At 35.8% G+C, this 12781-nt stretch overlaps 1 protein-coding gene across 1 annotated transcript in view; it reads left to right on the top strand.

Moving 5' to 3' along the window:
- The window catches only part of LOC132137575 (collagen alpha-1(XXVII) chain B-like), a 153801-nt gene extending 142892 nt beyond the window's left edge, over window positions 1–10909 (top strand). The window contains exons 41-61 of the mRNA XM_059547606.1: window positions 84–137; window positions 1506–1562; window positions 1663–1716; window positions 1825–1878; window positions 2222–2275; window positions 2399–2452; window positions 2538–2645; window positions 2761–2868; window positions 2975–3082; window positions 3623–3676; window positions 3985–4047; window positions 4139–4192; window positions 4280–4315; window positions 4865–4900; window positions 5689–5690; window positions 7099–7135; window positions 7886–7954; window positions 8959–9127; window positions 9316–9425; window positions 9822–10040; window positions 10674–10909. Of these exons, the coding sequence (XP_059403589.1) occupies window positions 84–137; window positions 1506–1562; window positions 1663–1716; window positions 1825–1878; window positions 2222–2275; window positions 2399–2452; window positions 2538–2645; window positions 2761–2868; window positions 2975–3082; window positions 3623–3676; window positions 3985–4047; window positions 4139–4192; window positions 4280–4315; window positions 4865–4900; window positions 5689–5690; window positions 7099–7135; window positions 7886–7954; window positions 8959–9127; window positions 9316–9425; window positions 9822–10040; window positions 10674–10820 (1647 nt within the window). The 3' untranslated portion in view covers window positions 10821–10909. The remainder of the gene's footprint in view (window positions 1–83; window positions 138–1505; window positions 1563–1662; window positions 1717–1824; window positions 1879–2221; window positions 2276–2398; window positions 2453–2537; window positions 2646–2760; window positions 2869–2974; window positions 3083–3622; window positions 3677–3984; window positions 4048–4138; window positions 4193–4279; window positions 4316–4864; window positions 4901–5688; window positions 5691–7098; window positions 7136–7885; window positions 7955–8958; window positions 9128–9315; window positions 9426–9821; window positions 10041–10673) is intronic.
- Window positions 10910–12781: the final 1872 nt, after the last annotated feature.

The following is a 12781-nucleotide window of genomic DNA, read 5'->3' as shown; positions in this document are numbered from 1 at the left end:
TTTATTTGATAAGGTTCGCTAAAGCTAGTTGACTTGACTTGAATGCTCAATTGGTTCTTTTTTTATTACCTCATTTACTGTAGGGCCATCAAGGTCCACAAGGTCCAATGGGATCCCCAGGATCAAAAGGTGAAAAGGTACAAAATGTAAATGCCTTATATAAATACAATCCCAAGAAATTAAACAAAAGAGTGTTTTTTGTATTTGAATAATAAAACACTTTTTTCGCCCAAAATCCAAATTTTGTGTTAGAGGTTAAGTTGCTTTAATTCCATGGTCTGTCTGAATACTCGATTCTGATTAACTGGCAGGTATGCATTAAAACAGTTTAATGCACAGGTAGTTCCAAGTCAGTGTAATCTTTGTTCTATATTAATTGATACACACACACACACACACACACACACACACACACACACACACACACACACACACACACACACACACACACACACACACACACACACACTGTCACTGTCTTCTGTGAGTGTTGTGTTTGTTTGGTGCCATGTGCTCTCTCCTGTCCTTTTTTGACTCCGTCCACCTTGTCACCTCATCATTGTTTTAGTTGCTTCACCTGTGTTTCTCCCTTGCTCCCGGACTCATTTACCTTCACTCTGCACACCTGTAACTCACTTAACACACACACAGCTGTTCCCCATTTGTTCATTAGTATATATTCTTGTCTCACTAACCACTCTGCCTGGCTGTATAGTTTAATGTTACTTGTGATTTGTAAGTGTTCCCTGTTCTCGTGTTTTTTGCATCTTGGTTTTATTTTTGCCGTGTTGGCCTTTTTGTTCTATTAAAGTTAATCTTCCCTGCATTTGGACCCAGACCCTGTTCTTTCTTCCTGCGCGTTCTACTGCGCTGTGACACACACACACACGTCAACACAGTGAGATGGAGAGAGGTCAGAGATTTCAGGCTGCGCACACCCACAAACTTATTGTTTGTGCTGTCCCATGACTCTTATTAATAAAATAGCATTGAAACTAGATCGCTAGATTATCTTCATCAGCAACTAAGTCGAAATAACTAAGGTAATTCACACACACAACTGTATACAACTGTAATCTCTCTCTCTCTCTCTCTCTCTCTCTCTCTCTCTCTCTCTCTCTCTCTCTCTCTCGATAATTCATTTTAATAAATGCTACAATTCATTTAAATAAGTGTGGTCTTACTGCACTACTTGATCTCTGTGTCTGATTTGAAGTGGCCAGAATGCTAGAGCTAATGAACCAACGAGCCATAACTGATGAAAATAACTGTCATTTTTACCCTTCCGGTTAAATATTGCGCTGCTAACATCATAAACAGCTTTAAGTTGTCAATGTTGGCAAATGACCATGGAATAAGCTGGATAATCAAAAGCTTGCAATGCATTAAAGGATTTTAAATGTACTTCTCCACGCATATACATTGCACATGGTCAGATTTATACCAGATCTTTTAAGTTTAAAAATCCAGAAATCAATATTGAGATAAATGTCTGTATTTTCCAGGGAGAGCCAGGTGATGACGGGAAGATTGAAGGTTCACCTGGTCCTTCAGGTGACATCGTGAGTCAGTTCGCCAGATTTACTACACATTTCTGCCTTGTTTTGGGAGAATTCTGGATGCCAACCTGATCAATGTTGTTTGGTTTTCATTGGGATTTAGGGCCCTGTTGGTAACAGAGGAGAAAGGGGACAGCCAGGTGACCCTGGATACCCAGTGAGTTTAGATTTTTATTTTTTAAATACATTTTTTCGATGGTTCGAAAATATACCATTAATTAAATATACTTTGTCAATTTTTGAATTTCAACTTTTAAATCATAAGGGTCATGAAGGTGTTTATGGGGAAAGAGGAACCCCGGGGGCTACTGGACTCCCTGTGAGTGAATCGACAAATAATCTTTAAACCATTGTTATTTTAGTATCATTAACATAATGTTATAGTTGTGTTAATATTTTGTATTAGATTTTATTCTTAGATTTTATTATAAAAAAAAAAAATTTTAGGTAATTATTTTTGTGATTTTGCTTGGTGTATTTGTATCACGTTTATTCGTTTTTAAATATGTCTATTTTAGTTTTACTTAATTTTCTCAGAAGTGACCACAATGTGGATTATGGTTTTAGTTTTAATGCATGATAATAACCCTGTTTGAAACTGAGCTATAAAATAGATATTATCTTAATTTTCTTCATCTCATTTTCCCTGTCTTTAACTAAAGGGAAATGCAGGTCCAAAAGGTTTTCCAGGGCCTAAAGGATCCAAAGGCAATAAAGTAAGACTTTACCATGTGAACACAAACATATTGTGGATTTGTTTTGTTTAAATACAAATGCACACATATGGCTTTTATTTTAAATCGTATGAAACCCATCACAACCGTATAACAATTGTTTAGGGTCCAAAAGGCAAAAATGGTCCAAGTGGTGAATCTGGAAGTCAAGGGTCCCCTGTAAGTAAATTTCTTACAGTGTTCAGTGTCATCATGACAGAACCTATGATTGATGCTAATTTAAACAGTTGTGGTCCTCTCACAGGGTCCTGCTGGTATTCCTGGCCCCAGAGGAGTTGTTGGTCGTGAGGGTCTTGAGGGTGATCCTGGGGTAGAAGGAGTTCTTGGGAAAGACGGAGCTAAAGGAAAGCTAGTAAGACAATGAATGTAATTCCCAATGTTCTCAGTGTAACAATTTTTAATCACCCTGGTGCTTTTTGTTGTTTGTGATTTTTTTTTTTTTTGGTTTGTTTGTCCTCTGTTATTAGGGTGAGCGTGGAAGTGATGGTGAGGTTGGTCTGCTTGGAAAACCAGGTCCTCAAGGAAACGCAGGTGTGCCAGGTCTGCCAGGAATTCAAGGCGCTTTTGGGCCAAAGGTTATATGGCTATTGACCTGTTCTTTATGTTTGTGTGTCGCCATTATTTGATCTATAACAGTATTAGCTGGTTCTATCTTAAATATTTCTCAATGTTCTGACTTAGGGTGAAAGGGGCATCCCTGGCCAAACTGGACCTCCAGGAAAAAGAGGGTTTAATGGAGTAATGGGATATCCTGGAAAACAAGGAGACCGAGGGGTCAAAGGGCAACCTGTAAGTGCTGCTCCTCTGTTATGACAATGGATCCCTTGCAAATATGACAAATACACAAATGAATGCTACTCCAATGATCTCGGTTTAGCTTAAATGATGGACCTCTAAGATTAAAACAAAGAACATAATTGCAAAAATCAGAAAGTAACTTCTTCCACAGCTCTTTATAATACTTTATTTCGAGTTTCAGTGTCACTTGGTCCCTTCTAAAATCATTCAAATATATTGATTTGGTGCTCAAGTAATGTTTCTTCTTATCAACGTTGAAAACATAATACTTTTATGGAAACCCTGATTATAAATGCATTATAAATGTCTCGTTTGATCAGTTTGTTGAATCTTTACTGAATAAAAGTATTAATTTGACCCTAAACTTTCTAAAATGCTAGTGTATTTGCATTTTTTCTGCCTATTTAACGGTTGATGAATGACTGACAATTACATTTCTTTAACACTTAAGAATAATACCACATGCCATTCGAATACTGTTATCTCTTTATATTTTTCATCTATTCATCATCTGTTTATATTTTTCTATAGGGTGACACTGGTGAACAGGGATTTCCTGGGGTTCTTGGAATGTTTGGACCAATGGTAAAATTTATTCTTGCACCACCATTAGCATATAAAATCAACCTGTTATGTTTTGATGCTCAAAATGCACCCTTCGTTTTAATATGTCAATGACAAATCTAAGTGTCTTAATTGTGAATGATTAATCTAAATGTTCTAAATAATAATAATAATAAAAAAGATGAAAAATAGGTTATTTAAGCAGCTTTAAGAGAGCTTGTCAAACAATATAACCAAACAAAAGCTCTGTGTAATGGATGTAAGGGTTTTCTAAATTCAGATTTTCAGGCCAAACTGTTTTGACCCAACAATGTTTCTGTCATTCACAGGGGCCACCCAGAGACCTCGGACCAGTGGGTATCCAGGGCCCAAAGGGTCCTCAGGGTTTAACGGTAAGCACCACTGTGAGAACTATCCTAAAAACTAATTAGATCAATGAAGAGTTCTTGATCAGCAACTACTGTAGGTGTTTCTTTTTTTAAGGGGATGCAAGGAGCCATCGGACCTATTGGAATCATTGGGCCTAGTGGTAACCCAGTATGTATGATCCAAGTCATGTTGTTGGTGGTTTCTAATTGGGTGTATACCCCGAAAAACATCCTTGTTTTCTTCTCTTTTTATTAGGGACCACAAGGAGACAAAGGAAATAAAGGGGAAATAGTAAGAATCATTTTGAAATACTGAACTTCTAATATTGCATGGCTCTTATGTTAGACTTCCATCGGCATTGCCTCAACATCCTTTTGATTGTCTCCATTAAGTGATGTTACTGTGATGGTTTGTCTCAGTCCACTCAGTAGTAAGTGCACTTCCCAGGGAGTCAACTATTACTGTCCCACTGTCAAATTTGAAAAAGTGCACTCATTCAGTCTCTACAAATTCCCAGAATACACTCGGAATCTTGTAACTGTGTTTGAGGTAATATAATCATTTATGTCCATGATGTTATGGTTAACATCATAGGGAACTAAAGAGTGGAATGAGACTCAGCCTAAAACACCTTTAAGCTACAATCAGATAAGCAGCAAGAACAAATTTGGTTTTAAAGGGTTCCCTAATAAAAATAACTTTTTTGTTTTTTGTCCTTTTATTTTAAACAGGGTGCTCGGGTATGTTCCCCAATGTTCTTCAATATTACTAGCCATTTTGCATTTAGATAAAGTGGTACTATTTAACCAACATACAAATTTTCTTTTCACCCACTATTAGGGACCTCCAGGTCACCGTGGACCACCTGGACCTCCAGTAAGCAGTCTTGATGCATTTTTTAATTTACTTTTTTTAAACCTTAAAATAAATTACAAACAATGACCTTAACATTCCTTGACAGCAGCAGTGACTCCAAGAAAGAGAGAAATAATAATAAAAATAAAAGAGTAGAAAGAAAACGTCAAGAAAAAGTCAAAGTTCCTTACTGATAAGTTCATTTTCTATGTGTCTAATAACATGTTAACAGGTCCACCTTTGTATAAAAATGTCCAGTGTCAGTTGGAGTTAGGCAGTCATAATTTTAATAAGAGTACATGCAGAATATATCTCTGGTTTACTATACAAATCATAGGGTATTCCTTCATACAAGATAAACAGGGGAGTAAAAGCCAAGTCTATATCCAAAATATTCCAAAAACTTTACCCCTTGCCAAAGGGGACAATAATTTTGGACAATCCCAAAATATATGTGTGTGATCTCCTACCTTCCTAAATCCCTTCCAAAATCTCTCTGCTTCTAGACTGTTAAGTTGAAATTCCCAATGGTGTTCTAAAAAAAAACGAATTTTTGTTTTCCAGTCAAACTCTTTCCAATTATGTCTGTTATGTAGTATTTATAATGACATAAACCCTTAAATAACTGATCAATTATGATAAGACACTTCTCAGACCAATCTTTTTAATGTAGCATCCCACCTAGAGGGTAGAAACTCAGGGTTATCTGCTATGGAAACTAGCTCTAGATAAGGTTTCCATTCCTTTTTTAACTGTTGTTAACTGTTGCTTAACCCAAATATTTTTTAGTTTCATGTTTTTCTGAGAAGGGGTGTCATAAAGGCTAGTGCTGACAAAGGGGCATTTGGTACAGAGCCCTGTTCCATGTTAAACTCATCCTGTTTCAACATCATTGTTAATTCATGCCACTATTGCTGTGGGCTGAGCAGTCGGGTAATACTATTTTAAATTAGGGAGACGTAGGAGTCGTCTGTTCTTCCAAATGAACTTTGATATAAGTTTATCTAGTACATTAAATGTAGATGCAGGAATACATACAGGGAGGGACTGAAATAAGAAGAGCAGTCTAGGTAAAATATCCATTCTCACTGTCTCAATCCTGACAAACAAACATATTTAAATCCCTGTTTAGACCATATGGAGGAGTTCTACTAGCCAGACTCCTGTGATCATAAGTACTTCTGATTTGGTTGAATACATTTTATATCCGGAGATGGATTCATATACTTCTAGGCAATCTAGAACAGCTGGTATTGAAGAAATTGGATTTTCAATAAATAATAATATGTCGTCCGCATATAGATCAATGTCTTGATGCATTTTAACAGTCATGTGAATAGTATGTGTCATGGTTGGGATGCATTTAGCTGAAGCTCATTGTAATCAATGCTTTCTGTTTCTTTATCACTCATTGGTTTATAGGGGCTTCCTGGTGTATCTTTTTCTCATGTGAGTATCCTTTGTATATCTCTGTCGATATAAATTTAAGTCCATGAACACTAAAAATTCTTGACAGAGCTAGAATATGTCAAAGCAACAGATGCTGTGATGTAAATATACTATATAATATTGCACACTTTATTTTTTTTAAAGGGGTCATATAATGTTGCTAAAAAGAACGTTATTTTGTGTATTTGGTGTAATTCAATGTGTTTATCTGTTTTAAGGTTAAAAACATACATAAAGTAAATTATTGTTGCTCCTCAATGCCCCAGCTTTCTGAAACATGTCGATTTTTACAAAATTCATCATTCTGAAAAGCAAGTTGTTCGCTGATTGGCCAGCTATCCAGTGCATTGTGATTGGCCGAATACCTCAAGCATGTGACGGAAATGTTATGTCCCTCACCATACTGTGATGCTGTGTGTCCATGTGCGACAAGATAAAAACAATAAAACCCATTATAAACGAGGCATTTGTTGCATCCAGTGGGGACATAAGTATGGATTATAATAACTTGTACTGTCTTTTTACGCATTGTGTATCACGCTGTGTAAACAGAAAACCATGTTTTTTGTGAATGCATTTGTGAATGGAGAAACGACAAACAACAAGCACTACTGTACACTGCTCAAAATCATCAGTTGCAAATTCTTTAAATATGTAAATGTACTTACAGGCTTTTGAGTCAGAAGCGTCAGACTGTCCTTGCGAAGTTGGAACTGCCTCACTTTATAGAAACAGACATCAGCATTGTAGGCTACTCTCCCAGGAAACAGTCCTCCTCCTCCTCCTGGGTTGAACTGTTCCGGAACAGTGTTGTTTAGGGTTCTAATTACGTGATAAAAAAGCAGTTGCAAATGTTTTACAAAACACATATTCATTTCTGCACCAATAAAATGTGCTACACTTTACATTTTATTACCAAATTATATGTAACATTTTTGCATGGATATTTATTTTTATATAAACCATTTTGGGCCATGTGACTTCCTGAACATGATGAATGATGGGATATGCTTATCTTCAAACACTCTGAAGCGGTTTTAGAGATTTAGTGCATTTAATGTGCTTTAAGGGCCCAGAACTTTGGCATTTATCAGTACTCGAGACAATGATTACTGTCACAAAAGTAATCACAGGGCTAGTCTTAAAACATATCACTAGATGCTGCTACACTAAGGGGAAAACATAGTTAATTAGAAACAGATTTTTTATTACAAAAGAAAATAAATAAGTTCAAAGAAAGGGTTGATTACACCGGGAAAACACATTGCCTTTATCTATAATGTTTCTCATTGTAATAATAATTTTAAGCGATCTCCACCTTTCTAATGTAATACTATTATAAGACTGTCTGGATTGGTGAGCTACTGTACCTGAAAATTCTTCAAACAGTGTTTTGTTTTTCCTATATAAAATATAAAACAACCACACCTTCATGACAATCCATATATACACCACATATTGTGCATTATACCTGATGAAAGACTTGATCACATATATTCTTTTTGTATTAAATTGAGTTAACTGTTTATATTCATACTCTACTTTGTTTTCTCTTAGGAAAATAAAAAGGCCCTTGATGCTGCTTTACATGATGTTATGGATTCCCGCTCTACTTTAAGGTCTGAGGTAAGTGGCGCAGTTATCAAAATGTGTAGGGCTTCAGTGTAAAAAGCTTAGTTTTTAGACCATAGCAGATCAACTTGACATCAAAGCACTGAACTTGGCCTGTTCTGTGGCACCTTTACTTAACCTAATCAGGTAAACACTACTACTGTTCATTTTAAATGCATCAACAATCATAAATTAAAGATTTGCATCACAGTCTTCAGCTGGTGTGCCCATGATGGCCACCAGAGGACATTGTGTGGCTTGTGTTGTGTTTGTTTGGTGCCATGTGCTTTCTCCTGTCGATTATCTGACCACGCCCATCTTGTTACCTCATTATTGTTTCATTATTTTTATTCCACCTGTGTTAACTGCCTTTCTTAGTCTGGGGGAGTTGTTAGTGTGCACGATTGGCATTCTAATAAATATTAATGTGTTGAAACCTCTCACTTGTTAAACGCCCCGATGCTTTGATTTGCCTTAGTCATCTGACATGGGTGTTTCGAATCACACTTCTAAACAATGTTTCGAAACGTGTGCTTTGGGATCTTGACACCGCCGTGTCGTGAAACATCAGTTTCACGTCAGCCATCCCTAGCTTTTGTTAGTTTTATTTATTTTTGTTATTAATAAAGAGCCCATTCACTGCATCTTTGAGTCCTCGCCTCATCTCTCTGCACGGACTGTGACAATTTGTTTGTATAATTTTTATACAGTCAATTTCATAGCAGCGGTTAAAGGTTAGATAAGCAATGAGTATTAACATTATGTCAGGACTCTGGGCAATATTTATTCACTTTTTATCATTTAAAGTATTACTTTCAAATGATTAAAAGAATGGAACCAAACTATTTTTTTCCTATGCTAATAGCTTCACTTTTATGGAACGTCTTGAGCACTGGGTACCAAGTAATGTTTAGAGCTCATCAATAACAAACAAGGGATGTATTATGGTCATCCCTTGGTCACTCACAGTTAGTCTGCAAAACATTGTAAACCTGACTTTGTTTCATTCCAACCCACAGAAGTATGAAGATTTTGACTTTCCAATGCTGGACCAGGGAATGGAGATCATTAAGACTCTACACTACCTCAGCACTCTGATTCACAGCATTAAGAATCCCCTGGGAACACAGGAGAATCCAGCCAGAATGTGCAGGGATGTGTTTGAATGCGAGCACAAATTGAACGATGGTGAGATATTTATAGTAAATTATTTTCATTGGAAATTTGATTGTATTAGCTCTGTAATGATCACTAAAGCTACATTAACACCACCAATTATGTAACTAAGTTTTATGTAGCTAACCAATTATAGTTTGCCACGTATGATAAAAATGAAAAGGACAGGAATGGGATTGTTATTTTGTATTTTACTGTAGGCACTTATTGGATAGATCCTAACCTGGGCTGCTCTTCTGACAATATTGAAGTGATCTGCAACTTCACCAATGGAGGTCAAACTTGCTTTAAGCCAGTTGCTGTGTCCAAGGTACTGTATGTAAAGCTGACAACTAACTATATTATGAGCAGGACTGCACTTAATCTGAACCTACAGAACGGAAATAACTGATTCAGCAAACTCTTGGTGTCCGTTCTTCACTCAACACTCAGAAATAAAGGTACACAAGCTGTTACTGGGGCAGTACCTTTTCAAAAGGTACCATTTTGTACCTATTAGGTTCTAACATGTACAGTTGAAGTACTAATATGTACCAAAATTGACCATTTAGGTACAAATATGTACCTTTTGAAAAGATGCTGCCCTGGTGACAGCTATTGTACCTTTATTTCTGAGAGTGAAAAGTGAAAATCTGTAAAATTTCTTCCCTTTTATGAAGTCCCATAGTTCTAATCAATTGATTATGTTGCTATTGCTATCCTGAAGTTGGAGATTGGTGTGAGTCTGATCCAAATGAACTTCATCCACCTCCTGAGCTCTGAAGCTGTGCAGATCATCACCATTCACTGCCTGAACTTCTCTGTTTGGGCGACAGCGGACTCCCAAACACCTTCCTCTAGTGCAGTGCACTTTAAAGCCTGGAATGGACAGATAATCGAGTCTGGGGGATTCATTGAGCCTGAACTGATAAAGGATGAATGCTGGGTATGCATAAAGTTATATTTAAACATTATTAGTGTGTAGCAGGTAACTGTTTGTAAGCTGATAAAAAGCTAATAATTATTTATATTTAAAAAAGTCAAATTAAAATAAATAAATGGGACTGCACAAACATTGAAATATAGCTTAGTGTGTTTTTAGTGGCTCAGAGCAGCTCAATTCACAATTAATGCTAAAAACTCCTTCATGTGCTGCTAGCTTAACATGCATTTGGGAATGCAACTTTATCATTATTAATATTATTATTATCAGTTCATCAGGATAGGGTTACTAAAGCACCAGTGTAAATGCAATGTGGACAGATACACTAGTACAAACTAAAAAGATGTTCAAGTCCAGCTACAAAGATGAAATGTTTTATCTATTTAGTTGCATGTCAGTGTGACCATTAACCAACATCAAAGTCGTGAACATATTAATGTGCTGTTAAATTATTAAAATAATAACGTAAAATATCAGGAGGTAATTCAAATAAATATTTGACATCAAAATGGTTCAGCCAACAAAAAAGTTTGGGACACCCCGGTGGAACAAAATAATGGTTTTAACTATTTAACACATATTATTATTAGGACATCTGATTATCACAACCAATCCTTCCACTTTCTGTCCTCTCAGATCATAGATGGCCAATGGCATCAGACACAGTTCATTTTCCAGACACAGGCCCCAAACTTACTGCCCATTGTGGAGGTCTACAACTTGCCCAGCACAAAATCTGGATCACATTACCACCTTGAAGTGGGCCCTGTATGCTTTTTATAAAGAAAGCTTAAATACCCATGATGAGCAGCATTACAGAGCCTCTCTCTGGCCTAGAAGCCAACAAAACTCCTGTACAGTGTGGACTGCAGCCTCTAGAGCAGTTTTGGATAAAACAAGACTTCCTATGAGAGCAGATCATGATGACAGATTCTTTCTTTTCAGAGCTGGGTTTCTTCTGTTTGAAAACAAGGCCTTGATGTGTGCTTAGAAGTGCTTATTAAACTAATAGAAATCTTAATTTATTCATAGTTGTGTTTTTCACACGTGATTCATGTAAAAAAGTACTTATTTTATATTCTATAGTAACTCATGATCATGTGTATTTATACTTGTACATGTATTTATGTTTATTTTCTGTAAAGTGCAATAGAGAATGAACAGATTTTTGTTTTTAATAATGAAACTTCTGTTTGGCTACTGAAGTAGCCAAACTGTTTTGAGTTTTACTGTCACTCATATCTTTCAATTCAGGTTAATTGGCGTGTGTACTTGTGTATACAAGCAGGTCTGTTGTAAAAGCCTCAGATACCAACATACAACACATAAAACACACATATGCTTTCATTCATAGCCAGAATATGAGTCGAGGTGATTCCAGACTTGAAAAGTAACATAAACGTCTACCTCTCATTTCTCATTTTTGGTGTTTTTTTGGACAGTAAATGAATACACATGCATTTAATCCTGTGATTACATTTCTGTTTCCGTCAAATGTTTTTAACCTAAGTGCCTTTTATACTTTGAAAGGGAATATTTTTGTATACATTCTTATAAAGGAAAAATTCAAATTATCTCTTTTTCAGCCAAACATATTTTTAATATCTTCTAGTATGTCATATTTGTACAAATATTTGAACTTTAAAGTTAAAATTGTTTCATCATTAAGTACATATATGCAATTCCATAAGCCCTATTTGACTGCAGAAGTAATTGTTTGAAATTGTGTGTATCATAAGTACTGATTTTTGTATGTCTTTGTTGAGGTGCGTGTACAAAGCTGAATGTTGCAGTTAGAAACACTGCAAACCCGAGTTGTAATATGGAGTTGCTGATCAAAATGAGGACACTAGAATCTTACACTATATTTGGTTTGTCATGAATGAGCAGCAGCTTTGGCATCATGGTGAGCTAATTATTTCAATGGCTGTGACCAAAAGGAGCTATGTATGCAATTCTTTGGAAATATATATGTTGTTTTCAGGGGCGAAAATCTCATCTAAATGTTGGGGGGGACAATCAACATAACATTTCTCACGAGCAAGTTTTGAAGGGGACACCAATAAAACAGGCAAAATTGTACTTAAGGATAAGTGTACAGAGAGGAAAGCCTTACTATTGCATGGAGACCATTCCATTATCCTTCTCCTTAAAGTTTCTTTTTGGCTCAATGAAAAAGCTGACTAAATTGATAAAAACATTCTTCAAAAAAAAAATTTTGTTGCAATGTTTTGAAGTTGTTTACACAATCAAGCCACCAAAATACAATGGAATTTGAACTTTACTTCAACTTTTATTTATTTATATAGCACATTTAATAGCAATGTTGTTGCTTCACAGTTATAATTAAAACATGCATATATAAAAACATTTGCCATGCCTAGCCAAATGAAGGCATATACTATTAAGACGTGAAAGACAGGGGGAAAAACAAAAAATAATAATTTATTACGTCAATGACTGATTTGTTCAAAAAGTGGATTCATTCAGTTAGGAAACACCTCCTCAGTGTGTTTCTCAAAGACGCAATTAGTGCTGTTACTGCTGTAGCTTAGTTTTCAACTTTTTTCGTTGGTGAAATAGAGCTAAAACAGGCAATAAAAATGTCTTAAGTGCCTAAAATGCACTTAATATTGACTTAATATTGACTTCTTGTTTATTCAATTTTTATAAAAATCTAAATCACATTTGTTATGCTAATATCTGGAAAACAACTGCACTGCATGATGTTATATTAGATTAAC

The sequence above is a fragment of the Carassius carassius genome, chromosome 4 (assembly GCF_963082965.1).
Source record: "Carassius carassius chromosome 4, fCarCar2.1, whole genome shotgun sequence".
NCBI classification, from domain to species: Eukaryota; Metazoa; Chordata; class Actinopteri; order Cypriniformes; family Cyprinidae; genus Carassius; species Carassius carassius.
This window is presented reverse-complemented; position numbering and strand designations above follow the sequence as displayed.